Source organism: Mauremys mutica, chromosome 6 (genome assembly GCF_020497125.1).
Source record: "Mauremys mutica isolate MM-2020 ecotype Southern chromosome 6, ASM2049712v1, whole genome shotgun sequence".
In the NCBI taxonomy this organism is placed as follows: Eukaryota; Metazoa; Chordata; order Testudines; family Geoemydidae; genus Mauremys; species Mauremys mutica.
The window spans coordinates 26,118,454-26,146,407 of NC_059077.1; the positions used below are offsets into that span (position 1 = coordinate 26,118,454).

A 27,954-nucleotide genomic window follows, 5' to 3' on the forward strand; every position below is an offset into this window, starting at 1 on the left:
GTGCAAGTTCTTAAATTAAAGGGGCAAGGTCTCTCATTGCTCAGCAAATTTCCTTTGTTGAGATTAAATAAAGAGCTCTCCAAAATTGTCTTATAATTAGATCCAGCTGAAGATCAAACTTCTAGTGAACTAGAACCATGTGTACGCCCCTTCCAATCCTATACATCTTGTAAAATTTCTGATTATACAGAATTTACTCTATATTTCTAAAAATGCTTAAAACAATAATTCCCTTTTTACCTAGTCAGTGTATTTTTCATTGTTCTAAAGTAATTGTCTTCTCATTTCTCTGCAGCTTAATTCTGAAGCAGTAATGAAGCTAAGTGACTGCATTCCTGATACTGTAGTATTGGAGAATACATCAGAAGCCAATACACTACAGCTGTGGAGCCATGGGACTATCTTAGAAAGTGAAAGCAAAGTTATCAATCCTTCCTGGGTGTATTTTGTTCAAAATGAAGAGGGAGATTTGATGTGCACACAGTCAGCTCCAGAAGCTTGCACTTCATTTGAAAACTTAGCCTATTCTTCCCAGACTGCACTTGGTTCCAGCCTCTATCAGAACCTCTGGATGTCAGAAAAGAGTGAGCCACAGTTGTCTATATTGTCGTACCAGCCACAGCATTACATTGAAATTCCGAGTAAAGACACTGTCACATCATTAAGAGAAATCACTGAGAGAGAAGGTAGTTTAAGATATATTTCACAAATGGAAGTACCTCGTTCTGAGGTTAAGTTAAGTAATTTGCCCCATTCCACTGAGCCGCTGGAACATTCAAGTTACAAAATACAAACAGTCTTGGGTTCAGAGCTGGTCACGTCTACATCTGATGAAGACAATCACAGTAAGAACAGCTCTACTTCTAGCAACTCAACAGTGTTATTGCTTCTAGGCCGGCATTAAAAACTGACCTGCATATTTAAACAATCTGTATGCTGTAGTTCAATCAGAAATTAGGGGCATTAAGCAGGAATTACAGGGTGAGATAGTATGGCCTGTCGTATGTACAAAATCAGATCACAACTGTCTCTTCTTGCTCTAAAATCTATGAATGCGCGATATAAGATGCACCATGATTTGTGCAAGGTCATTATATTACCACAGAGAACATTTTCATTCTCTGATCATAGTCAAGGGACACCCTTCACATGTATTATCCCGCATGGACTTATTGCATTGCTGACACTAATATAGAAGGCATGTATTGTGAACCTCAGCATGGAACATTACTCCTAGCTTTGAACTCCCTGGCTTTGGTTGGTTGGGGTCAGAATGTTAGTTGACTGTGTTTTGTATTTAATTTTCCACATAATAAAAAAATTGCCATGAAAGGTCAGCTGAAGCCTTCGTTCTGGGGGCTAAGTGCTTAAAAGAATTTATTGTGGTACACAGCTTCACCTTTGACCCTTCTCTGGGCTCTCTGAGTGCACCCCTTCAGGTGCTAGGCCTCATGCCTTCACCACCTGCCTCTAGGGGGGAATCCTATGATTCTCTCTCTTAGACTGAGTCTCAGGGAACAGCCCTCCCTCCGTGTACCAATCATGATGGCCCAGCTGGGTTCGGCCCTGCAAACGCTTCAGCAACTCTGATCAGAAGTGAAGATCTGGACCCAGAATGGCCTTTTCAGAAACAAAGCATAACAAGAGCAAGGGTGTTTTAACACAAGGATTACATGCATGTCAATCTTACCTAAGCTTAAGGTCCAGGCACCCTCACTTCTGACTGCTGAGTTCAGTCTGCATTCCAGCAGCAGTTAGGGAGTCCCTCCAAAGTCCTTTGTCTGCCCTGTGTTTCTTGAGCCTAGCTAAACCAGTTTATGTGGCACACCAGAGGGGTTGGGTAGAGATCTTCACAGCAGTTGCTTTTCTTCATTGTCAGGTGTTTGCTGGGCACCTGCTATCAGGTTATTGTCTTCCTTTCTGTGCATGTAGCTCCTTTTGGAATAACCCCCTTTACTCATATAGCAAACCACAAACCACCAGGTGGACATATACTGTTCATAAAATGTTACAACGTCCACATCCTTCACAAATGAAGTCAAATCAAGAAAACGAATATTTAGGTTGATTATCAGAAAAAAATCTGTCATTAAGGTGAATTTGAATGTGGAATAGTTTCTTAAGGAAAGTAATGAAAATCCCATCATGTGTTACATTAAAACTCAACTGGACAAGATATTAGAAAATGTACTGTAGGGAAGAATCCTACATTTGCAGGGAGCGGAACTGAGTGATCTCTGATCCTTGCTGTATCTAATTTCCATGAAATATCTAGTAGCTAAGAAAGAATTTGATCTACTATTTAAAATATTACAGTTTTTTAAAAGGATGTATTTGCAATGAACCAGATCATTTAAGGATATATAAAAAGGAGTTTCCTCTAAAGAAAAATTCTTATGAGCAAAAGTGAACAGTTCATATAAACTAATTAAATGCCAAATGTACAGACTATTCCCCAAATTATCTTCAGAGGATCTCGGTAGGACCACCTCTTGGGGAGTGTGAAAAGAAAAATTCACCTCCGGCAGAGGTGCCAACTTTGTGATTGTTTGCTCGACCGCCGCTCAGCCCCAAGCCCTTTGACACTGACATCAGTGATTCAAATGGATGGTTTGTCTGGGCTCTCAGTTCAAGTGAGAAGTTCCATTCGGGAAAAAGAGGTCTAATCTCCAGCTTGTGTAACTGGATTGCCCAAAGGAATCTAGCTACCTGGTGGTTCTATGCCAGAGAACCCATGGATCCTGCGAACATCATGCTATTAAGGGCAGACACCTGACATGCAATGGTGCTGGATTAGAGACCTTTGTCAAAGCCTTCTTGGAGAAATTGAAGATAGCCAGAATTCCTGGATTTCCAGGGCTTGCTTCATGTTCTGCAAAACTTGATCCAGACAGAGAGTATGCTTTCAAGGTCGATAGTCTTCTAAATGAAATAAGTGTTCTGATGACTTTGGACGACAGACCCAACAGTACTAGCGCTTCCCTTTCAAATAGGAAGATTGTTAGATGCAGCCAGTTTGGTCTGGATGAAGCAGAGGACCTTGTGAGAGGAAGTCCTGTCTCTTTGGAAGCTGTAGTGACAGTCCTAATTTCAGCTCTAGTCCAAAAACCAAGGTCTCCTTGGCCAATGTGGTGTTACCAATATTACTGTCACCTGTTCTCATTTTATTTTCTGGACCACTTTCCCTAATAACAGGAAGGATGGAAATGCATAGAGGCGGCCCTGTGGCCATCTGTGTGATAGTGCATCTGTCCCCATGGATCTGGGGGCCACTCCTCTGGTGAAGTACTTTGGTCTCGTCACATTCATGTGGTTTGTGAATAGGTCAGTTGAGGGCAGGCTGAAAGATTGGACAATTAACTTGAAGACTTCCTGATACAGGCAGATTTCAGTATTGTTCACCTTGGGCCTGCTGAGCCAATTCACCTTCTGGTTCAGGTCTCCCTTTACGTGAATTGCCCTGAGGGAGAGGAGAGAGTGCTCCGCCCATTACATCATTTCCATTGCTCTGGCATGTAGCCCTGAGCTTCTTGTTCCCCCATGGCTGTTCACATGTGTGACTGTGGTCATGTACTGAATCAAGATGTGGTTCCTCTCTAGGCTGGAATGAACCTTGATAAGCTCCATCTTGACTGCATAGTTCTATGAGATATATGCTGTTGGTCCTTTCCTCCATGTTGTAAATGCCTTAAGCTGTTTAGGATGCCAGGTGTGTTCCCCTGCCCTCCAGACTGGCATCAGTTGTCAGGATCAGGGGATCTGGAAGGCATATGTGCATTCCTTGGCGGGCATTGCCCTGGGCTGACCACCGATTTAAGGAGTTGATCACGTTCTGGAATCCTTACTTGATCTTTCATGCATTCTGGGAAGTGGTCCCATACCTTTAAGATGAAGCCTTGAAGGCACCTGTTGTGTGATTATGCCCATGCCCATCCCATGGATGATCCCTACACACAATACTAGAAGGCCTAGCAATTGAATTCTCATGCAATAGTGGGCCCTCTTGCCGTTCCAAAACAATGTGAGGTCATCTTGAACCTTCTGGAACCTCTGTAGGAGAGGGATATATCCTTCCTATCAAGGTATCTATGTCCACTCCCAAGTGAGTTATTTGGGTGGACAGAATCAACATGCTTTTCTCAAGGTAGATGACAATGCCATTCGCCTGCAGGAGATTCAAGGTAGGGATGTAATGCCATGTGCTGTTTCTGATTAAGATGTCACTCAGGAACAAGTACAGATGGATACCCTGCAACCTAAGCCTGGCTATGATTACCATCACCACCACCACCACCTTTGTAAAAACATGTGGGACTGAAGACAGGCTGAATGGGGGGCATCTGATATTGAGATTGATTCCTGCTGTAGGCAAACCCTAGAAACCTGTGATGGCACAATCTGCCAGGGATGTGGCTATGTGCATCTGCCAGGTCCACTGAAGTCAGAAAGTCTAACATGGCTACCCCTCTGAAACCTCTATCAGTAAAAACAACGAGGAGTCCTTGTGGCACTTTAGAGACTAACATTTATTTGGGCATAAAGAGATCTAGAATGGATTGGATTCCTCCTAACACTTCTGAACGATAAAGATGGAGTAGAACCCTGAGATTCTTTCTTCTGAGGGAATGGTCTCTATTACTCCCATATCCAGGAGGTGAGAAATTTTGTTCTGGATTAGACCTTGCTTTAAAGGGTCGTTTGAGATGGGCGGCTGAATGAAAAACGGATGGGGTGGAATCTGTAACTCGGGAGCAGCAGAATTCCCTCGGGCGTGGCTTTCTTCCCAAGCCAAGATTCCACAGCTTTTTCTAGAGAATCTGCTGTTTCTTTGCTGGTATTTCTGTGAGAATGAAGGCCAAAAGGAACACTTCCATCTGAAAACCAGTCTCTACTCTCTCTTAAAGGCATGGTGTCGTGTTAGAAGAGCCTCTTTAGATTTTGCAGCATTGTCCGCCACTGCCTTGTCTAGCTTCTCTCCAAAAAGCAGGGCTCCTGTGAATTTGGCAGAGCACAGCACCAGCTTTGAGTGGCTATCCATCTTCCACAGGAACTGAGCCATATGTGATGCCTGGTCACTGAGCTGATGGCGACGGCTTTGGTTGAGATTCATCGTCTCCAAAGAGGAAAACTTTCTTTAAAATAGATCCAAAGGCCGGGTGACCTCTAGTCTTGAGGGCTCAGAGATCTTCCAGCCAGGAAAAAGATGTCTTAAGAATGCAAGTAGCTGTCAGGGACTCTCTGAGGCAGGGGTCCCCCCAACGTGGTGCCCGCGGGTGCCATAGCGCTCGCAGGGGCATCTAAGTGCGCCCGCGTCCTGGCCGGTGGTGGAGCATCTGCCGAAATGCCGCCGAATTTCTGCAGCATTTCGGCGGCGACACCTCTCGATGACGCCGCTTGCTGCTGACAAGTAGCGTCATCGAGAGGTGTCGCCCCCAAATTTCTGCGGCATTTCAGTGACGACACCTCTCGATGACGCTGCTTGCTAAGTGATGTCATCAAGCGGCATCGCCGCCGAAATGCCGCAGAAATTTGGCGGCATTTTGGCAGATGTTCCACCGCCACCACAGTCCGTCTGGCGCCTGCCAGACGAAAAGGTTGGGGACCTCTGCTCTGAGGCCTCAGCATCTTTTTTGAGAGTGGCCTCCATTTTTCTATCTATGGGATCCTTCGGATAGAATCATATCTTGAGAGGGGGGATGCTACAGCAGGGTCAACCTTTGGTATCTCAGTAACTGGGACTTTCATTCCTAGATCCTATAGAACCCAAGATCCTTTCTGTTAACATGCTTGCCCTTGTTTGGCTTACCCCATTCATCCCAGATTACTTCCTTGAAGGAGGAGGGCAGGGGATTCATGGCCTCAGGGGAGTATTTCGAGGGGGACTTACTCAGAGACTTGTTCTTGGGATATTTTTTTAGGTTGAATCTGAATAGTAGATACAACCTTGTTGGTATATGGCCTTGAATTTCTCAGGGCGGGGGAGACAGGGAAAGGCTTTCCCCAATCCTGATCAGAGTCAGAGCCTGACAATTCACCATTCTCTGTGGAAGGGGAAAAGGAAGAGGACTCATACCACCTAGATCTTTTTACACTTTCTTCCCCTTTTTTGGTGTCCTTTCCTCCCCTGTTGTGTCCCATACCCCAGGGATGTGGAAGAGAAAAAGCTTCTAGAGCCCTCCTGGCCAAATTAGGAAGTGCTTATGAGCCCTGATTCTTTCCTCAGTATGTTCAGGACCCATTTGGGGGGTCAGGGAAAGGCGAAGGGAGGGATTTGTGACCCTGCAAAGTCTGCCTCCTCTCTTTTCCAGGGGCCCCTTGGAACTTACCCCTTGGGTCAGCTGGCTGGGGTTCTCCTTGTCCTTGGAGCCTTTCCCTGCTTTGCCCATTGACTCCTGGTTCATTTTACCCATGCTGGAGTCACGGCAGCTCTAGTGGGTAGCGGATCCCACATGCCTGTTCAACTCATAGCCCTTGGATCTAATAGACTTAGATATAGAAGGCTGGGTGAAGCCTGGGACAACTCACTGTCTTCCAAGCCTGAGAAGAGCAGTCTGACAGATGGAGCACTGTATGGATTTCATTTGGTGCTTTTTAGGCTACTCTGCCATACCTGGAAGTTGCAGAGAAGCAAAAGGAGGCACTGCAACTGTTGCTCTCAGGAGTTCCAACACCCAGCTAAAAAACTGGCCTGGGAGGAGGAGGGGCTGAGAGGGAGATCACCACTGCCCCAAATTTTGACAAAGAAGTTCCTCCCACCTCCCAGGCAGATGTGAAGGTGGGAGCTGTCTACACGCTGCCACAGAGGCAGAGAAATTGGAAACAAGTGGGAGCACGGCCAGACAATGCGACTCCAAAACCCTGATCCATTTCCAGCAGCAGCTGCAGCGAGAGGAAAGTAGCCTAGATGTCAAGAACTGAGAGATGATGGGCTGCAGAACAAATGGGAAAGCTTGACTGTTCGCCAAGAGGAGGAGGAGGATTGAAAATCCTATATCAAGACTGGTTATGACTTACCTCAGAAATGAAGAGAACCCAGCCACTAGTCCAGACCAGGCAGCCACATCACATAAATTAAATTGTACTTCAAAATAATATACAATATGAAAACAGTCAAGCATTAGTAAGCAGCTATCCAAGCAAGGATAATCCTTTTTGTGTTATTTTCTAATGACATATAGTCAAAGAATAGAGTGGGAGCACTGTAATAAAAACTATACACCAGTATAGTATATCCCCTGCTGAGTCCTTTGTCACTTGGTATCTATAGTATTAGGGAAAAAAATCTTTATGGGTTATATTAAGAACTGGTTAAAAACTAAAAGAAACATGAAATTTTCATTTAGTTTTCAAAATGGATTTTTTTTGCTTTTTGAAATCTATCATTGACATGTCATCTTCTTTTCCAAAATAAGAAATTTTCAAGTGATTTTTTAATAATTTGAATTACTTTCTAAAAAACACTTTGGTGATTACTGGAAGTAAAAGATTATGTGGTGAAAACTGTTTAAATGTTTTTCAAAATTCAAAAATCATGTATGAAAATTTGTAATTTAAGTAATAAAAATTAAAGTTGATTCATCAATTTATAAAAATTAATTAAAATATTTTTTGGAAAATGGGAATTTTTCCTCAAATGGGCATTTTTGACAAATTTTCATTTGAAAAATTTAAGGTGGCTCTAATTATATTTAGTAACTCTAATACATTATATAATAGGAAAATTCCAACTCATTTCTAGTGCTTAGAGGTAGTTAAGACACCAGGACAACTGTAAGTAGTTTAAGCATTTTATTAACAATGCATCCCTTTGATAAGATTATACTTCAGGAGGCTTTTAATGCCCATGGACATGAACTGTACGCACTATACAAAAACCAAAAAACACAAAAAAAGATCAAGGTGGGCAAAGCCATGTTGAGACAAGCCTCTGTTTAAATTATACACAGCTCAATGAAATATTCTTACGGAAAATATATAAATACTTTTTTCTTTCTATGTTACAGGTATACAATATAAATCAGATTTCAATGTCTGTTCAGTGACCTACAAACACTAGAAACTCCAAATATGTAGCAGCGTATTACTAAATAATAATAAAAAAAGTAAAGAAACCACATGGGGCAGGGAAAATAAGTCTTGAGATTTTAACAATCCCTTCCCTCTTCAGAAAGACTAATTTACATCATCTCTTATAATGCAGTTTTAGGGATACTGACAGCCAATATTGGAACATTTTTTCAACTACATCTACAAAATGTCTGCCTTTTCCCCCTAAGACATTGCATTTTGTGCTAAAACAACCTATTCAGTGGCAAAATGGCAAGTTACACTTTTTTGGCATAAATTACATTTCTCAAATTAAATAGTGTATTTTACAAAGCAAGTCAAGCAAAATGTGCAATTTCTGCATGCTGTGGCATTGCTATCCGCCTATTTTACAAAAATAGTCCAAAGAAAATCCACATTCTTTAATGAACATAAAAATCTGTTTTGAATAAAAATATCTAGGAAATCAGAACATGGAGCTAATAATCAAACAAATCAAAGAAACAAAAGGCTAACCTTTTCCACTTCCTACCAAGGGGAAAACTCTAACACAGTTTCTAACATGTTCCCAAAGGTATTTCATAAATTTAGGATTTTACTTTCCGTACTAGTATACCTGTAAATAAGCACAGAGTGGTATAAGTGAATGTAACTGAAAAAGATCACAGAACCTTTTCAGCTGCCTCCACAGCGAAGCACAACTTGTTAGAACCTTCTGTGTAAGAGCAGCAAGGGCATGGGTAGAGGGCTAGAGGAGACATTTCCAAACTTAATCTAAACTTCTTCCATGAAGAAGGATTCCTCATCATGAATGTACATTCACTTTACAATGTTACATAAATTTGCCCAGATCTAGAAAAGCAACTGTGGATTACAACAGTGCAGACTGAAGTGGAAGCATCTGAAAATTTTTACCACTCATTACTCATAATTCATTCTCTAAATGTTTTAGAACTATTTCTAGAATAATTATTTCTCTTCCTTATACTACTATCATAGCTGTTACTGTTTTTTGTTCAACTCCCTCTCACCACAAATTAGATTCACATTCAAGCTCACTGCATATGTTTTTAAGAATAATGATAAAATATATGAATGATTTCTCACTGCTGCCTGGTACATACTTTAAGATGTATATAAATGCAACTTACTTCTGAGTGTTTCAACCCAACCCCCAAGTCACTCCCCCACCTCCAAAAATCTCTAGACAAGTAAGCTTTTATGGTGTAAACTATTGAATACCTTGTCATTTTAGTGTGTCATAAAAAAAAACAGAAGACATCTGTAGGTAAATATTTAAGATCAGATTAAACAGGGAAATTCGTTGATGAGAACTATTCTGTTTCTCACATACTTTATGTCCAATGGCCAAAATTACTGAATGTGCACACCTAGGCATAGGTAAGTGATGATCTACTGCAACTCTTCTTGAAATCAGAGAGCTAGGAGTGTTTAAAACCTTTGAATACTGGACCTCTAATCTAGATGCCTACATATGGCTTTAGGTGTTTAACTTCAGGGACCCTCCTCTGAAAATTGTGGCCATACTGTAATATTTATTCATTCAGGAGTTCTATGTCACAGCAAATGCAACTCTTGGGAGTATACTTAGAATGCAAATACTGTAACTGAATGCTATAGGGTTTAGCAGGTATTCAACAACATCACAAATCTTTAGGTTTGGAAAGATACAGAGTGAGCAGAGTGTCAGCTTTTCGTGTCTCCTTCTAAAATGGGGTGGGGGTAAGCATAGGGATTTTCAATTAGGGTTAAAATGAGCTGCATTTTACAATTCTTATTTTTTTCTCTTTATGTAAATATATCTAAATGTTATTAAAGGAGCAGAATAAATGCTCTTAAATTAGGAACTTTGCAAAAGGATATTTTGAAAATTCACTCTAAAATTCGAAATTCACAGCTTATAACTAATGCAAATGTCACAAATTACTCCAAATCATACAGTACCCCTTCATTTGTCAATTAACATTAAAAATTAGTGTGAACTAAATGTAAGTTAGTTCTAGAAATGCCATATCTATGAAGCTTACAGTACTGACATTACATCTATTATGCATATTTTGTTGAAATTTACTAACATTGATATAGATACTTGAAAAATTAATCTTCTGCTACCATAGAGATCAACCCTTAAGTTTTCAGCAACGTTTCCATACGTTAACTTCTTGGTGTAATGATTCCCCACATAATTGTGTACTTCAGAATACATAAGCATTCAAAGGCGGAGGATCCAGACCTGGCGGTGAACAGAGGAGTTAACAGAGTAGCATCAATTTTTAAAAGTATATTGAAATCTTCATTTGCTTACTTTTTGTTTATTGAGACACCTTTCTAATGTTCTTTCTATACTGTCGATAAAAATGGTGACAAAGTTTTGTTTTTTTAGATAAAGGTAGATAAATGGTTTACATTGCCTTAACTGCAGAAAAATAAACAGATTTATTTGATTTAACACCATCTAGAGTTATTAAAACAAAGAGTTCATACTCTATCCTAACTGAGGTAGTGTTGGAAACTACTGTACAACATATGCTAATCCCATTTTTGGTGGGAATACTACATTATTTGCTTTGGAGTTTATATCACTATTTCTTATATTGTGGTTATTTTGGTTTTGCAGAAATATTTATTCTTAAGACCAGAGAAGTCCAAATAACTACTGTTGGGTAATGTTTTCCATTATCAAATATATTTCATAGATACGTTATACTGTTATTGGTGTCATTGATGGTAAGAGTTAAAGTGGTTTCCTTCTGCTCTTTCCTTCAATGGGATCTCATGAAAAGATGAAAAACTCAGGGAACTAAATTTTACTGTGAGAGAAGCAGTTTGTAGCCCTGCAACTGCTTTGCTGTCAGGTGTTTGCATGCAGTGCACTCAGTTAAATGAATTCTGCAAAGCAATGTTAGGCAACAAGATGATATTGTTTTGTCCCCAAAATGAATTTCCAATATGATCAAATTAATTTTACATTTCATTAGGAAATGTGTTTTGCTCTTATTAGCTCACAGGGCTATCTATGGAAATCTCCAATAGCACATTAATTAATTAGGTAACATGAGGGTTATGAAATATTGGGATAAATTTAACCTATCTTCATCTAAACTATCTAATCTGACACTTTAATTATAAAAAAGGTAAAAGTGACTGGGTTAAAAAGGTGTTCTATCTAATACAGTCCAGCTGAATGATTCACATATCAAAACCAAGCTTTCTAATGAAGGTGGCCATGCTACTGTATATACAAATTTGCATATATTTGTATTTAATTCTTGTAAAGGCTTCCAAATCTCTTTAGATACATAAAAGTTTTTGTTTTTGTTTTTTAGGTTGCACTCAATTTATCGGCCTCACTAATAACATGATGAAGGCAGTTATTGTACCCATTTATCGGTCATTGTATCAAGTAAATTGTGCAAAAGATCTAAAGAACACCAATATAAAATTAAAGTACTGCTCTTTCAAAATTTGGTACTTAAGGCTTTTCACTACAATTATTAGCATTATCCGGTGATCAGTCAGACATATGAAAATTAAAGCAAAGGTTTGTTTTAGAAAAATGTTTCCCATGGAATGTGGAAATTACCTACTACCATGTATTTTACCAAAAAAGCAACAATGATCAAATGTTTTCTAGTCTAGCTGATACAGTATTCACCCCATCTGATACAAATCATGCTTGTTAAAGATTTTCATTTAAGAATAAGACCAATGTTCACAATACATGAGCATGAATATAGAAATCCTAAACACCACATGCATAATGTACAGGGAAAACAATCAAATTTAAAAAGTGATTTGTTGTTTTTTAAATCAGAAACTGTAGTGAAAATCCTTAACCAATTTAGATAACATGTTGTATGTAATTGCCACAAAACTGGAGAGAGTGCTAATAAAATAACTCTTGCAACTATAGTAACATTAAAATAACTTATAAGAAACCCCCAGATTCATGGAGGCTTTTCTTTCTATCTGAGGTTATGAACCCCTCAAGTAGTGTTACAAACATTAGGAAAACTAACATAGAAGGCCCAACGTTAGTCCCTTGGTGTCCATGGTTACAGTATGCCCCACTGTCGGCAATGGAATATACTCTCGTGTACCCTAACTCCTGGTGTCCAGGGGTTAATAAGCAAGGCATCATTCTGCTTATCTGGAACAGAATTTGAAGTCAACCATTTAAAAGAGGTCTCTGCACACTGTCGTATATTGTTTAACTGTCATATTAAAAATGAAATGAAAATCTGTGCAGGTGTTCAGTGCTTGTTTCTTGCATATATTGGTAATTATTATTATTAAAACTATGGTAATGAGTTACAATTCCTCAAGGGCTCAGAGGGCTGGGGCAGTGATTTTTGTTGCGAAAAGTCTTCAATTCACTCTTCATGTACCAGTAATTTCTGGAACTGTCTAGGAGATGGTGCTCCTATCTTTGCTGTCCAGTCAATCAGAAGTTGTCTGAGGCTTTCAGCTAGTCCATATACCATGCACTGTACAAAACTGAGGTCAGGATTCAGCTGATGTGTCAATTACTGGTTGTTTTGGTGGTGTTGCTAGAACAGCCTCTGCTTCTTCATGCATCTAAAGGGCAAAGAGGATGCAGTATTAACTTACAGGTGTTCTACCACGAACACATCATATAACCACAAAATTGGCATGAGTGCTCATTTCATTTAGAGAACGATGAAACCTGAATCCAATTGGTGCATCTTTTGAAGTTAATACTGTGAAGAACTGAGAAATATCTATTATATTTTACGAATATTGTGCATGCCTCTGTGTGTTGATCATGGGTTACTTACCATGGAGGGAATGCCAAATATAGGTAAGACACTAGAAGACACTCTCTTTAAATCTCTGTCTCAGAGTGCTGTGCACTTTCTGGCAAGTAAATCATACTCTGTTTTGAAGAAACTTCTCTTGAGTTACTGCATACTAAACAGAGGCTCCCGAAAGGAAACCCTTGCCAAGACCACTGGGGCTTATTAGGTATCATGACTGGAAACCAGAGGATGTAACCCACAGACCCAGTCACATAGTAGCTGGATCACTGGGTCCTACGCAAAGAGAAGTAGAGGCATGGACCTGTCACTTGAAAAGAGTACACACAGGGGATGACAAAAGGGTCTCAGAAGGAGCAGTGTACCCAAGGATCATGACAAATAAATCTTCACTTCTACTTACTTGTAAAAACTGTACATCTTGAAATAGCTCCTGAATGAACCTTCGAGATGGCAGTCGAAATGTGCAGTGTGCTAGCAAGTAGGACACCTCAGAGTAAAGGCAGATGTCATCAAATGCTTGGGGGAATTTCTCTTTAATGCTAATCATTTAGGAAAAGAAAGCAATTTTAATATACTCACATGTAACCATCATAATATATATTTTTTTAAAAACTGTTCGGCTAAATGTTGGTCATAATGGTTAACAAAACTTCTCTCTTCAGCGACAGAAGTTGAGAATTTTTAATGTGTTCAGCCAAAACAAATCAACTCATGTAAGAAGAGAAGCACCTAATCCAAATGATCTACAGGGATTATTATTATACCCTTTGGGCACAAGCACTTCTCAATATGTTACATTAGCTAATATTTTGTATCCAACCAGAGGAAATTTAGATTAAATGAAGTTCTATACAAGTATACGAATAAAAATCTCAAATTGGAAAGCACTATTCAAGTCCTTAGGCTAGATTTTATTTTAAAGTGAACAGCACAGCATAGTAGTTTATAACCAAAATAGTACAGTATATAATTAAAAGCAACAAGCACTCATTGCATGTAGTGAAGCATTAAGAAAATTCATACAATAAGGACTTTAAGCAAACTTTTTTAAAATATACAAAACCACTGCAAAATATCATAATAGTTAGAGGACTATTATGAAAGAAAATGAGACAGAGAAAACAAGTAGATATTAATTTAAGGTTTAATAATAAATCTTAAAACACAAGTCATGAAAATCTGTCAGCCCTCAATCTGTCCTTAACTCCCACCAGTATACATAGGCATGACCGAGTTCCTACAAAATAGTACAACCATACATAAAAAATGTGTTTAGTGCTTAGTAGTACCTCAGTTATTAAGCAAAAACTGAGCCCTAATTTTGGATTCACTTAGTTGAGACATTATGCCATCTCTACAGACTTATGACAAAATCAGTTTTGATGCTTTTTAAAGCCAGGAGTAAAACATGAAAAAAAATATTATAGTTATGATTTTACAAGATATCTACACTGAATGTTGGTAAAAACTGTAGTTGAAGGACACATTTTACTTACGTTAGGAGTCCAGTTTCATGACCTTTTGTTCCTACTGAACTACTCAAATTGATTACTAAGCGTAAGACTTCTTTTCGCAGCAGTATTCGGCACACTGGTGTATCATCTGGAATTGACTTTACTCCTTAGGAAAATAAATTCCACAGTATGAATTTCAATCAGGACACTCTTTCATTGTGTTAAATAGAAGTGTCATGTACTATACAGCTGAACCGTGCTAATTCATAAAAATTGCTGCATTTTGTGAATCACCAAGACACATACGTAAGCTAAAATATGCAAAGCCAACAAAAACATCACTAAATATACTTTGTTTATTTATTTTACCACAACAGTAATTTAATTTTAACTAGTTAGATTACAGCTTCTTTAGTATACTAGTAAATATTGTGCAATATATTTTACAACAACGAGGTCTTAAAGATGTAACACCCAACTACATTTCTGTCCCTGCTGTGGCACTGGCAGACCAGGTGCCAGCTCTAAACCAGTCTGTTTCACCTGTGTGTTAGTATGGATAACATGGGTGCTGGACATATAACAAAGCGTTTAGTCTCTTTGAAAAACTTAAATATTACCTTTATTGCATGCATGCGATAAAGGTATTGTAAAGGAGATTACTGAATGCAGTAATCTCACTTACACCACCTTTATCGCTTGCTATAAAGGTAATATTTAAATTTTTGCTTTGTAACCACAAAAATATGTTTGCTCTGACACTGTATCATCTCCTGCCCATCAGGAAGGGCCATCCAAACTAAATGGGCCATTGTGGAACATCAGTATACAAAGACTTTGTTAACTGCCTCTCACACCAAGAAGGGGCTACCTGAAAAAGGGCTCAAGCTGATGGGATGAATTCTGGAAGAAGGAAATAAAAATAGCTGACAAGAAAATTTTTCATCTCTTTTGCTATTTGGACTCTCACAGGGCCAGAGCCATGAAACAGAAGCAGAGATCCACAGGGTCAACCTAGGATAGCCCTAAAAGACATCCAGAGCTAACATTACAACAACTCTGTCACCTACAGGAACCACAGGCTAACTCATTTGTGTATATATGCTTGCCTGCTTTAACCTTATAATAGCGCGCTCATTTCTTTTTCCTTAATAAATCTTTAGTTAGTTTATTACTGGATTGGCTGCAAGTGTTGCCTTTGGTGAGAGGTTTAAGGTACAAATTGACCTGGGGTAAGTGACTTGTCTCTTGGGACTGGATGCAATCGGAATCTTTTGTGACCTTTGGTGCACAGCAACCAACTATCACTAAGTCCAGCTTGCTGGGGTGGCAAGAAAGACAGGAATACCCAAGTGGACTAGGTGACTCTAGGAGTTCACATTTGTTACTGGGTTGGTGAATTCCAATTATAGAACACACAACCAGTCTGGGATCTCTGCCCTGGTGCTTGACACTCTGCCCTGAGGTTGGCATTCGTGGTTGTGAACTATTCCACACAGCATGACACTTCCCACTATATTTTTGCTCAGAATTGGGTTGGAGATCTGCCTTTGTATGTGAATTATAAGCTGTTTGGGTTAGCAAGGTTCTACTTTATATGTAATTACAATAATTCAAATTATTACAAGCCAATGAGGAATTATATTCAAAGATCAAATGTTTTCCCTAATATTTTAAAAGAACTCCAAACTATAAAAAGCTCAACATTTATCAGTTTATAACTAGGTTTAAATATGGTCCCCTATTCTATTTTAAAAGGTCCAAAATATGGAATAGAATGTTAAGAGTCCTATACAAACAACTTTAAAGATAATTTTCAGTCTGCTAACACTAGGCTGGAAAAATAAGATTAATTTGATTTAAACTGAGGTACAGAGAAGTTTAATTGACTTGCCAAAAGGCCACACTGAGTAAATGTTAGAGCCAGGAATAGAACTCAGCTCACCTGACACCCAGTTTTGGTGCTCTTTCATGCTACCTTCCTGACAGGGACAGAAAAGCACCTAAATAGTTTTTAAAAAACCACTCCTGCTCTATTACAATAAATGCAAACAAAATTGTCTTCTAAAATATTTAAGTATAAGAAAGAAAATACTTAAAAAATGAATTAATACTTTTATAATACTAGCAAGGTTGCATGCTTACCTAGTACAAGATCTGCACTCTTGGTACTACTAGCTGAACCATGGGATACTGCATCACTACATCCTGAAATCCCAGAAAATTTTGAGGAATGAGAAACCACATCTAAGTGATTATGTATGGTCTGCCCACACCAATCAGAATATGGAATGTCAGGAAAATCTGAAAAAAAATAATATTGCCTATTTCAACTAAAAAAGTATTGAAAACATACAAGTATGCATTTTAAGGGAGAAGAAAGCAAACCGCAATGTTTAGTCCACAAGATGTTGATGCATTAGAAATGGTAACTGTCAGCAAACAATTTGACATCTTTTTAAAAGCCTGATTTTGAACCATGGACAAAACTGTACCAATATTCCTGAAGTTATCTATGACATCTCTCTTAAGGTCTATATGTTTGAGAATCAGCATTTGCTAAAATGAAAAATCAAACTGAAGCACTGACAGATGCTTCGAAGACTATCAGGATGATGACTTCCAACTCAATCTAAATGCTGGAAAACTAGCAGGCACAATAAAGCATTATTTATTATTATTATTAATAGTAGTAGTAACATTAGTGTTACATTAGCATCTAGAAACCCAAACTGAGATATAAGCCCCACTGCACTAGTGTTGTTCCTACACATGGTAAGTAATCACTTTTGCCCTGAAGATTTTACAATCTAAACAGGCTGAAGAGGCTGGAAATTATAGGGTAAGAAATTTCACTTTCTTCTAGGGGTATTTCCAACAATTCTGATATATATGAACTAGAGTCCCCTCTGTCAACTCCTGCTAGTCAAAACTTGTTATCTGGCTTGCCACCAGATGACTCATCCCAAAATGCAGTAAAAGTTCTTAGAATACAATTAGTAACAATAACTTCAATAGCAAATCAGTAAATTATATACAGTAGGAAAACTGGTTCATAAACTATAGCTTTAAAAATTAAATGTTGTTCCTTGGCTAAGGCACCATCCAGGGCAGAATTGTGGTAGACCCTGGTAGCAGAAAGCAAATAATCGGGTAACAAATGCTCATTCTGCAGCCCAGCGTCCCCCAAACTTCTGATATGCATGGAAAGTAGTGAAGGATAAAAAAGTAGAATGAGATAGGGGAGGAGGGGAGGGAAAGAAACTGTATGCCTCTACAATTCATAACTTGATACGTCTGGCAAGAGGTAGTTAGGATACCCTGAGCCCTTGGCACTTCAGCTTAAAAGGAGTTTAACAGATAGCCTGGTGGTTTTATCAATTCAGTGATCTTTGTATAGATCTTTAGTGCTCTCTCAACATCCAGATTATACCCAAGCTTTTCTATAGAATACTGAGGCTTTGGACAGAATGACAGGAGAATGTCTTCTTGTGAGGCATGGAAAGCTGAGTTCACCTTTGGCAAGAAAGATTCTGGGGTCCTAACACCACTTTCATCCTGGAATACACAATGAGGTTCCTGCACGGATAAAGCTGAAAACTCTGAGGCTTTGTCTACACCACAGGAAAAAGTCGATCTAAACTATGCAAGTTGAGTTATGTGAATAGCATAACTCAAGTCAACGTAGCTTACATCTACTTACCGCACGGTCCACACTACCCGATGTCGATGGGCGACTTTCTCCCATTGACTCTCCTTACTCTTCTCAATCCGGTGGAGTACAGGAGTTAACGGGAGAACAATCTACGGTCGATTTAGCGGGTCTTCACTAGACCTGCTAAATTGACCACCGATGCATTGATCACTGTGTGTCAATCCCCCAGTAAGTGTAGACAAGCCCTCAGACTCATCCTGAAAATGTGATCATGACCAAGAAACAGGTTTGGATGAACAGGCAGAATGGTGTGACCAATGGCTCCAACGGGTGGTGCTTTCAGCACCTGCAGTGGGGCCTGTTTAGGAAAGACTGGTCTGACCACAAGTCTAGCCACTCTGACAGCTCTGAGAAATCTGCATACTTGAAGACTCTGACAAGGAACCTGTATGTAAGATGCTACTCATGGCCAACACCTGGCATGATATGGTGTTGGGCTCAAGTCCCTTGCCCACACTGTTCTCAAGAAAGTCAGAATAGCTGGGATACCAGGGTCCATGGAATTTTTGTTGTTTTTTAGACACTATGCACTAAACCTTGTCCAGATGGAAGAATAGGCATTTAGCATTAAAGTCTACTTGGAGGAGATTAGAGTGACCATCACTTTGGATGACAGAGAGTGATTAATGCTTCCCTGTCAATAGCCAAGCTGCTAGTTGTAGATGGTCTGGGTCTAGATTGAGGCGAAGACCTTGGTGAAGGATATCTGGTCTCACTGGTCCATACAATGCAGCTTCCAAGTCTGCCATATCTAAAAACTCTCCTCTCCTCAGCCAGTGTGAAGCCGAGCTATCACTTTTGCTTCTTCTTGCCTTCTGAATCACTGTCCCTAAAAATGGGAAAGGTGTGAATGCATAAAGCAGGCGTTGTGGCCATCGGTATCAAAAAGAATCCACTTGGAGGGACCTGCTTCTCTGGTATAGTTCTTTGGCAGCTTTCTGTTCTTGTGACCAGCAAACAGGTCAACTGCTGGAAGCCATATTCCTGAAGACTTCCTAATTCAGATATCATTCTGAGTTGATTGCACATCAAACCACCTAGTTTACCTTCTGGTTCAGTTCTCCCTTTATTTGCTTGTATTGTATATGTACTGCTCTTATGGAAAATAAGTTCTTCTCAGCCCATTCCATTATCTCTATTGTTTCTGCAGGTAGAGTTGAGCTCCAAATTCCCCCATGGCTGTTGATACATGTGACAGTGGTAGTTGCTGTACAATTAGATCGAAATGTGGCTGCTCTTGATGTGGCTCTGGAGCCTTTTTTGGACTAGCTTGACAGCGCTGAGGTCTATGGGGTAAATGCTTTGATTCCTTTCTATGGAGTTTAAATATTTTGTGCTTGTTCTGTATCCCACCTGTGCTGATCACACTATCAGGATGGCATCTGTTGTGAGTACCCATGGGTGGGTCTGGAAGGCATGTTGGAAGACCCTTAGACATTTTTTGGGACTGTCCATCTGAGGGAGTACAGTATCTAGCTTGGAACCAGCACTTGATCCTGCATATGTTTTGGTGAATGGTTCCATACTTTCATGAGAAACACCTGGATACCTCTGATATGGGATCTTCCCCATGGAGTGATTACTATACATGAAATCACAAGGCCCAGTAACTGTAGAAATTGAGCTATGGACAGCCTTGTGTTTCTTACCACTACATATGAGGTTCTGGATTTTCTGGAAACTGTCCAGGGATGGGTAGACATAGATGGCAAAGTCCACCCCCAGCTGAACTATCCCTGTGCTTGAAGTTATAGTGTCTGGATTGTGGCGCAGTTTGCTGCTACTTTGGCTCAAATTCTGATCAAAATGTCATCAAGAAAGGGATACAGGTGAGTGCCCTGAGACCTAAGTCTGCCAATCACCATCACTAGCATCTTGGGAAAGACCCTGGGGGACAATGAAAAATGAACTAGCAGAGTTGTGTACTTTTAATCGGTTGTGCCGTACACAAATCTCAGTAGGTGGTGGTAGAATGGATATATATGGGTGCATCGATATGCATCTTCTAGGTCCATTGAAGCAAGAAAGACTGCCTGGGACAGGGATGCTACCATCAAAGCTAGGGTCTCCATCCAGAATCTACCTATCTTCATTTGTTGAGTCGAAATAACTAGGACGACTCTTTTGGATGAGTAAGAATATGATGTGTAGCCTTAAGAACCTTTCTTCTGAGGGTACTTTTTCTCTTGCTCCTATGTCCAGGATTTTATTTAGCACAAGCTCACATTTGATGTGGCTGTATGAGATGGGGGATTACATGAAGAAAGGATGGGATGGGGAACTTTATTCGGGGAGTAACATCAACTTACTACCTCTCATCCACTTCTGTGGTTGATAGAGACCATTCTCCTGAGAAATGAGAAATTCTGCTTCCTAGATTCAAATCTGGACAGAGGCACATTTATTTGCTCATTGCCATAATGAGCCCTCAGAGAGGCTGCTGCCATCTCTGGTTTTGCTGCCTGATCCATGAGTACAGGGCTTTCCTGAATGAACCTGCTGTCCTTTCCTTAGGTAATTTTGTGAGGAGAATGGACAGAATATTTCTGTTACTGGGCTTGTATAACCTCATCAAGGCAGTATGTGGGGGAAAGCGAAGGACTATTTTGGTTTAGAAGTGTTGTCTGCCACAATCTAACCAACTTTTTCCTCCAACAGTTGAGAGACTGAATTTGGATGACCACAGGATTTGTTTGAAGTGGGCACCTGCAATCTGGGGCACAGCCATACATGGTGCCTGCCTGCTGAGCTGGATGCTGTGACCCTGACTGAGAATCTCATTGCATCAATTGGGGGCCATCTGTGACAGAAGCTGTTGCTAGGGATATTTTCTTAATGGTAGACCAGAAATCAGGATGTCTGTGTCTCCCTTGGCATTATGGTCAATCCAGCCAGGACACTGTAGTTCTTGTGATGCATGTAGTGGCCATGGACATTCTGAGGGTGGCCAAGGCAACCTCAAAATCCCTTGGTGGCTTTCATCTTTCTATCAGTTGCATCTTTGGGAAAGAAATCCCATTCGAATAGGATCACTGTATCTTTTGCCATAGATGCCACTGCAGCACTGACCTTTGATATTTCTGTGATGGCGTTTTTAACCTAGGTTCTATAAGTTGCAAGAGCCAACTCAAAGTCCCCCTAAGCCAACAGCTCATTGGGCTGACACAGCATACCTGCTTATATAAAGCTTACCCTTATTAAGGAATTCCCATTTCTCCCTGATCACACCTTCAAAGAATGGGTACAGTGGGATTGCTGTCTCAGACAAAGATTTGGAAGACAGGTATTTGTCCTGAGACTTTTCCTCATATCTGCTCTGTTGCTTTACATGGTCTCAAATTTAAACAGAGGAAAATACTTTTTCTGCATTTCTTCCATGCCCTACTCAGAGCCTGAATATGAGCGCTCTCCTTCCTTAGCAGAAGGGGTGGTGCTTTAAGTCAGGGCACAAACACCTCTTAGATTTCTAGGTTTTTCTCCTCATTTTTATTCTATTTTGTTTTTAAAAAACCTTTTTTCACCCACTTTGAAAGAGTTGACCCTCAGGTGTAGCCGGGGCAGGGTCTCTTGCAGCTCTTCTATCTTAAGTGATCTGAATAGATCTCCCTCTCTGTTCTCCCCCTCTGGGTTCCACTCCCTCTGCCTACGGGATGGGATCTCATTGCTAGAGTCCCCAGACTCGTGTTGAGAAAAAGGGGAACCGCATATGGTCTTACTTCTTTCCCCAGAGATCTTACGATTCACTTTAGCATCTGGTGGGGAACAGAAAAGCAGCACCATGTCCTACTCAATGATTTCTTCTTCTGGCCTGGGTCTGCCCTAGGATATACCCCTTGGGCTGGCCAGATGGTGTCCTCCCCCATCCTTTGATTCTCTCCCAAATATGCTCCAAGACTCCTGATCAGGCTTTTCTGCATTTAGGTCATGGCTCCTTGGGGTAAGGACAGACCCAATAAGACCATCCGACTAAGTCCCAGGCTTAGCAGCATGAGGGTCGGCTGGCTGTGAACAGGCCCTCTGAAGAGCCTGTAAATTATGCCTCACTGATTTAGCTTGGTGTTCGCAGGAGTGCTCCATCATGCCTGTACTGGCAGGAACGTAATGGTCAGATCCCGGTGGCTGATACCACCACACTGCTTTTTACCTGCTCGGAAGAGGAAGGAGAGTAAAAGCTCATCACTATCTGAAAAATGATTAAAATTAAAGCTGGCAAAGAAATGGTTGGGAGCAAAGTGAATTGCCTATATGAACTACTGCTGTGGAGGCAGAAGATCTGGCATCAAGCTAGAAAACAGGATGTGACCAGAAGGGGCTATGTTACAGCACTACACTGCCCCTGGAAATGGAAGGCAGGAGGCAAATAGCCCATATGTATCAGAATTGTGGAAGAGACCTGGCTGCAGAAAAAAGTAAGTATTAAGCTATTTTAACAGATGGAGAACAGAGGCATTACTCCAGTGTAATTCCACTGAACTTGCCAAAAAATTCACACAGGAAGTCTGTGGCAGTGCTGGGAACAGAACTCAGATCTTTAAATTTTAAGGTTGATCCAAAGTAGATCAGCATGGTGAAACGGTGGAGACCCAACCTATAGAGATTAGAAGTTCTGTTAGCAGAGTCTGTTTTACTATAGACACCATAAAGTGCACACACCAGCAAACTCTGCAGAAGCAGGTTCGGGAGGGAAGTGGAGAAACCTCTTATGACTTATTCTACTCCAAACAAGAGTAACTGGAGAAGACAGACAACCAAATCCCCTTCTGTTCACCGCATCTCTTCTCAGACAGACTGTCCAAGCATAAGCTGGTTATTTCCATTTTAACATACATATTGTCTGACATGGAAAAAGTATTTTTTCCCAGTTGGTTTGAAAGTGAATCTCAGTTTTCTGCATGCTGATCAATGTGCAAGCTTGAATTAGGTTTCAAATGTTCACATTTTAAATAATTTTCTTCTTTGGTGAGCTTTTTAAAAAAAATTGAAAAAGAATGTATGCACACCGTTGCATGAACGCCAACAGAAGAAGCAGAAAATTGGGAAATTATAATCTAGAAATATCACTGCTGATTGCACAAGATTTTAGTGCTACACAAAGACAGAATAACCATTAAAAAGGATGCACTATTTTTGTTCATCTTCACAACAGACTACATCAGTATTTTTATTCAGCATTTCTATAAATCCCACTGAAACAAATAAAAGTAGACAGTAATGGAGGCAAACTAACCTGTATGACTATATCCAGTGTTCACCCTGTTATTCTGCTGGTATCCCAGTATCTGGATACAAACGCAATAAAGGCAGTTATCATCTGTGTGCTCCTGTAACCCAGTGTCTTCTGTGTTTTCTAAAAACTGAGAGGCATCTGAACGACTTGTATTCATTATCTCTGTGAGGCTGATCTGCTGTCTAAGCATTTGGAAGGGACTTTTGACAACATCCGCAGTCCCAGATGGATGGCCTGTAGACACACAATTAGAAATCAGAAAAAAGCAAGATCAAAGTAAATTAAGATTATATTCTTTTAATTAAATCTCTTTTAAAAATTAGCCAAAAATAACAAAATATTTTTAGTTGGGAAGTGGCATATCTCCAAGAAGAGTTGTTAGTATTAAAACTTTGATTTTCTTTCTGTAATAAATCTCACAACATCCCCTACAACCTCAATTTCTTTATGAGTAAGACAGTCAAAATACTGCAAAATTAAAATACATCCATAAATTCAATTGTACATTCAAACTGAAGAAAATATGCACAGCCAATAATGAATTTATTTCAACATTAATAATGCAAAAAAAATATACATAATAAATATTGACTCCCTTTCAAAATAAAAGAATGAAACTTTGGTGTAAAGTCAATAAACTTAAATAGAAGCAGGTATTTGACCTTCTCTTTTATTGGTGCAACAAGCTGACGTATGCAATCAAAATGTTTTGTATAATAGTTTTTGTATGTGACAAGTTTGATAACTACACAACTTACCAGGACACTGCAAGTGCTGCTGACAAACAGTTAAAATTACAACAAAGAAGAAAAATAACCCCATAACAAGTAAATAACCAGGAAGCCCAAAAATAACCCACATCCCCCACTTTCCCTTAACATTGCCACTAACAATATTTCTTTCTTCAGTAGCTCTTTAAAAACACGTGTCTTGCAGTGAGACCTGAAGGTCAGTGGATTCTGACTATTTTGGTCTTAGAGGGAAACACATTCCCAAAGGAAACACTATATCCACCAAAAGAACACCATCTTTTACACCATACTGTAGTAGGGCGGGGTGTCCAGCTAGAGCGCCTCTGCTGATCTCAATTGTTACAATATGTCACACGGAGAGAGGTAGTATTTCAGTAGGAAAATCATAAGTGGTAAGGCTTTGTAGGTCAATACCACCAGGAAATACACAAGTAGTCAAAGAAGATCATGAGATAGTGGTTGAATATGCTTATGGCAAGAAAGTCAGGTTACCAAGCAGGCAAAGATGATCATCCAGAGGAAACGGGAATCTAACCAATCTTCCAGGTTACAAACAGTGAGCAACAATTGGTGGAGACATACCTTACTATCAATGGGGGAGAGAATTTCTGTCCTGGTTTACAGTTAATTTGCTTTCTCTAAACCCATCATGATCAGTTGTTTCTCATTTGGGCTCCAGTTCATTTCCCTGGTGTCTTATCTTGCTTCCAAGCAAGATCAGGACACCTTGCAAGCAAGATCTGATATGGGGCCGATGCTCCGTTATCCTGAAAAATCTAAATTCAGTTCTCAAAACTGAACAGCTAGGAATAATCTTTTCAAGAAGGGTAAGGAAAGAAAAAAAAGTATGGTAATGTCAAGCTATATAAAATTACATGGTATTGAAAAGAAAAACAACTACCTCCTACATCAGATGCAAAGACTCTAGTTCCACGGTCATCAAATGGAGGCATGGTTTTCTTTTGGAAATAAGGAGTCTCCTTAACCTGAAACATTTTAAATGAAAGTTATGCAGAAGTGTTTCAAGAAAGTCATTAAAAGATCTTTGAACTAATATGCAGAATTTTTTTTAGATTTTATTGAACAGCTGGAAACTGAAACTTATAAAACAAGATGATCACAATTATTTACGTTTTTATAATCTATATAGCTAATCGACAAAGTGCACACAATAACCTGAAGATTATATCATTTGTTGCATCTACAAATATTTCTACAATATCATACATGTGAAAGGTGCTTTAAGGACAGAACTCTGCTCCATTGAGTTTAAGATGCAAGTAAGGGCTTGATTATATGGGGAAGTTAGCATGCAGAGAGCCCAGAAAGTGTCCACATATGAAATTCGTGTACAGCATCTACTCCGCACTAACAGCTACTGTAAGCATTTCCCCACATGTAGACAAGCCCTTACGTATATCAAAACAATTAATGGTAGACAGTGAAAGGAAATATTGGAAGGAGGATTACAACAGTAAAAATCAAGGAATAAATTACTGTATGTAGTTACATATCTTATTAGTTCTTTGTTTTTTCCTCTATTGTGTACACAGTTTTTAGATATTGTATAGTAATATATTATATGATAAATTTGATGGAACAAAGTTTGATAGAAGAACAGATATTGGCGAGAGATCAGTACTGGAAGTCTAACCAAAGTGAGTCCTGAGCAGGAATTTGAAGGAGGAATGAAACTGCATCACACAGGATCAGAGGATATTCTACACGTCCCTAGGAATAGCTAGGTGCGCTGAGCTGGAAGTCAGGATAGGGAAGGGAGAACTAGGCACTAGCAGTGGTATCTGCAGCCATGAAGATGAGAATGAATGAGTTTGAATATGATGAAAAATGATCAGAAAAGAGTGAAGAAATGCAGAGTGAGGGACATTCAAGGAAGGTTATTTTAGATACAGCATGCTGGATAGGAGAGTAATATAGCCATGGCATCAACCGGGTTTTTTAGCACTAGTGGTGCAGAAGATGGTCACATTTTGAAGATAAATTATTAATTACTTAGATTACAGTAGCATTTACAGAACTCAATCAGAATAAGGGCCCCCATCATGCTAGATGCTGTACAAATAGTATGAAAGAATTGGCAAGATTTATCAAGTCTGAACATGTGCACTGAAGAGTACCGTAAAAACATTACATCAAGTTTGTGAAGCAGGGTAACAGGGAGGTTGGTGCAATTATTAACAGAAACGAGAAAGAGAGGGTTTTGGGGATGAACAGAGTTCCACATTGCACTATAGTTGTTTTGAGCTGGCAGATTGATGTCCATATATGTATGTTATCATCTGTGCAGCTATTTAGGTATGTGTATGGGTAGAGAAAGTTGCAGAACATTACTGGACGGATACAAAGTTAGATTTGAGAACCACCAGCAGAGAGATGGCAGATCTTAAAAGAAAAAGTTTACCTAAGAAAAGGGTGCAGTAAGATGTGGGGGCAAGGACAGAACCTTCAACACCACCAACAAAAAGGAGGTGAAGCCAGTGAGGAGAATTCTGCTGAAGGAGAGTTTGATGAGAAAGGCAGAGAAACAGTCAAGTGAATGGTAAAAGAGGAGAAAGGGATAGCCTATCAGTAGATCAGGGAGGATAAGAACATGGAATAGCCTCTAAAAGTTGGCCAGCAGTGAAAACAACCAAGTGGAGCAGAGGAGAAATGAGATTGCAGAGGACCTACAAAGGATTAGAGAAAAGAAAACAGGCGAGAGAGCATGTAGAGGAGGAGGAGAAGAGAAGAGAAATGAAGCAGTAGTTATTTAATGAGGGGAGCGCACTGGGAGTGGCAGAAGGATTTCATGAGGAAAGATCAAGCGCAGATGGAGGGGGTGAAAAATGATTATGCCAATTTTAGTATAAAACAATGTCAACAGGAAGTCCTATTGTGATGAAGCTCAAAGGAATATCACATATATAGCTGTTAGCGAGTGCTGAGATTTCAACCTCAAGAAGCACAGGTTTTCTACTTTAATTCACTAGCTTTTTATCTAAGAACATTTAATTTAAATGAAAACACCCTTCCAAAACCATGTGACCACAACTGATTGGAACTTTTCTGTAAATAACTACGGTAGGAAAGTGTCCCTATTTCAGAAATGTGTACAACTCAGAAATTTCAGTATCTTGCTCTTCCTACATATGTAGATCTCCTCATTGAGGTAGATGAGAATTTCACACATCCTAACAGAATACTGAATCAGTGGGAGAAGTTTTGCCATTACTCATGAAAATAAATGCAAACTCATTTTCATTCTGTACGTCAGTTAAACACACTGCTGTGTACATACCTGAAATATTTCATTGATATCCACTGGGAGAGCAAGGCCAATGTAATCATCAGTACTACCATACGCAGCATTGGACACCATGGACCGAACAGAGGAGGAACGCTGCAGTGTGTTTTGGTTAATAGGGCTTAATAAATCTTCTTTATCTAGCGAGGCATAACTTAAAGCTTTCATGAACCTGTAAGATAATTAAAAGAACAAATGACAAACTTCTGACAATCACTCCTTTTTAGATTCCGCTTGTGTTAAGGTTGCCAAACACATCCCAGTATAAGACCCCATTTCCAGTTACTTATGACTTGCCCAAATTTTAACCACTTGGGCTTAAATTTTCCATGCCAGGTGTCTGCTTCAGGCTGAAATTTCTTTTGGAAAATTTCAGTCAAAATAGTTTATCTATTTCCGAGAACAAGGTCAAGGAAATATACATTTTGCCGATGTTAAAAAAATGTCTGACCACCTTTATTTGGGAAACTAGCACCCCTATGATTAGGGGAAAGGACTTGACATTTGTCAAGGGGTGACTCTGTGCCAAGGATGTGACTTGATATCTGCCCGAATCTGGCCAAGTTACAAGCCTGGGGGACGAACAAACCGCACATTTCACATATGCTCAATAGAGATTTTAGATTTCAGTGACTAAATCAAGGGTGGGCAAAC

General features: G+C 39.7%; 2 protein-coding genes across 4 annotated transcripts in view; one reads left to right on the forward strand and one right to left on the reverse strand.

Moving 5' to 3' along the window:
* OSMR (oncostatin M receptor) overlaps positions 1-1,323 on the forward strand; it is a 66,664-nt gene extending 65,341 nt beyond the window's left edge. For 2 of the 3 annotated variants that reach the window (XM_045020134.1, XM_045020135.1), the window contains one exon: positions 296-1,323. In XM_045020134.1, the coding sequence (XP_044876069.1) occupies positions 296-904 (609 nt within the window). In that variant the 3' untranslated portion in view covers positions 905-1,323. The remainder of the gene's footprint in view (positions 1-295) is intronic. The other variant, XM_045020136.1, reaches the window with a different exon arrangement.
* Positions 1,324-7,774: 6,451 nt separating this feature from the next.
* The window catches only part of RICTOR (RPTOR independent companion of MTOR complex 2), a 170,397-nt gene continuing 150,217 nt past the window's right edge, over positions 7,775-27,954 (reverse strand). Inside the window, exons 32-38 of the mRNA XM_045021191.1 lie at positions 27,295-27,472; positions 24,898-24,982; positions 23,245-23,478; positions 16,448-16,606; positions 14,345-14,468; positions 13,249-13,387; positions 7,775-12,645 (exon numbers count right to left, since the gene is read on the reverse strand). Coding sequence (XP_044877126.1) covers positions 12,571-12,645; positions 13,249-13,387; positions 14,345-14,468; positions 16,448-16,606; positions 23,245-23,478; positions 24,898-24,982; positions 27,295-27,472 — 994 coding nt within the window. The 3' untranslated portion in view covers positions 7,775-12,570. The remainder of the gene's footprint in view (positions 12,646-13,248; positions 13,388-14,344; positions 14,469-16,447; positions 16,607-23,244; positions 23,479-24,897; positions 24,983-27,294; positions 27,473-27,954) is intronic.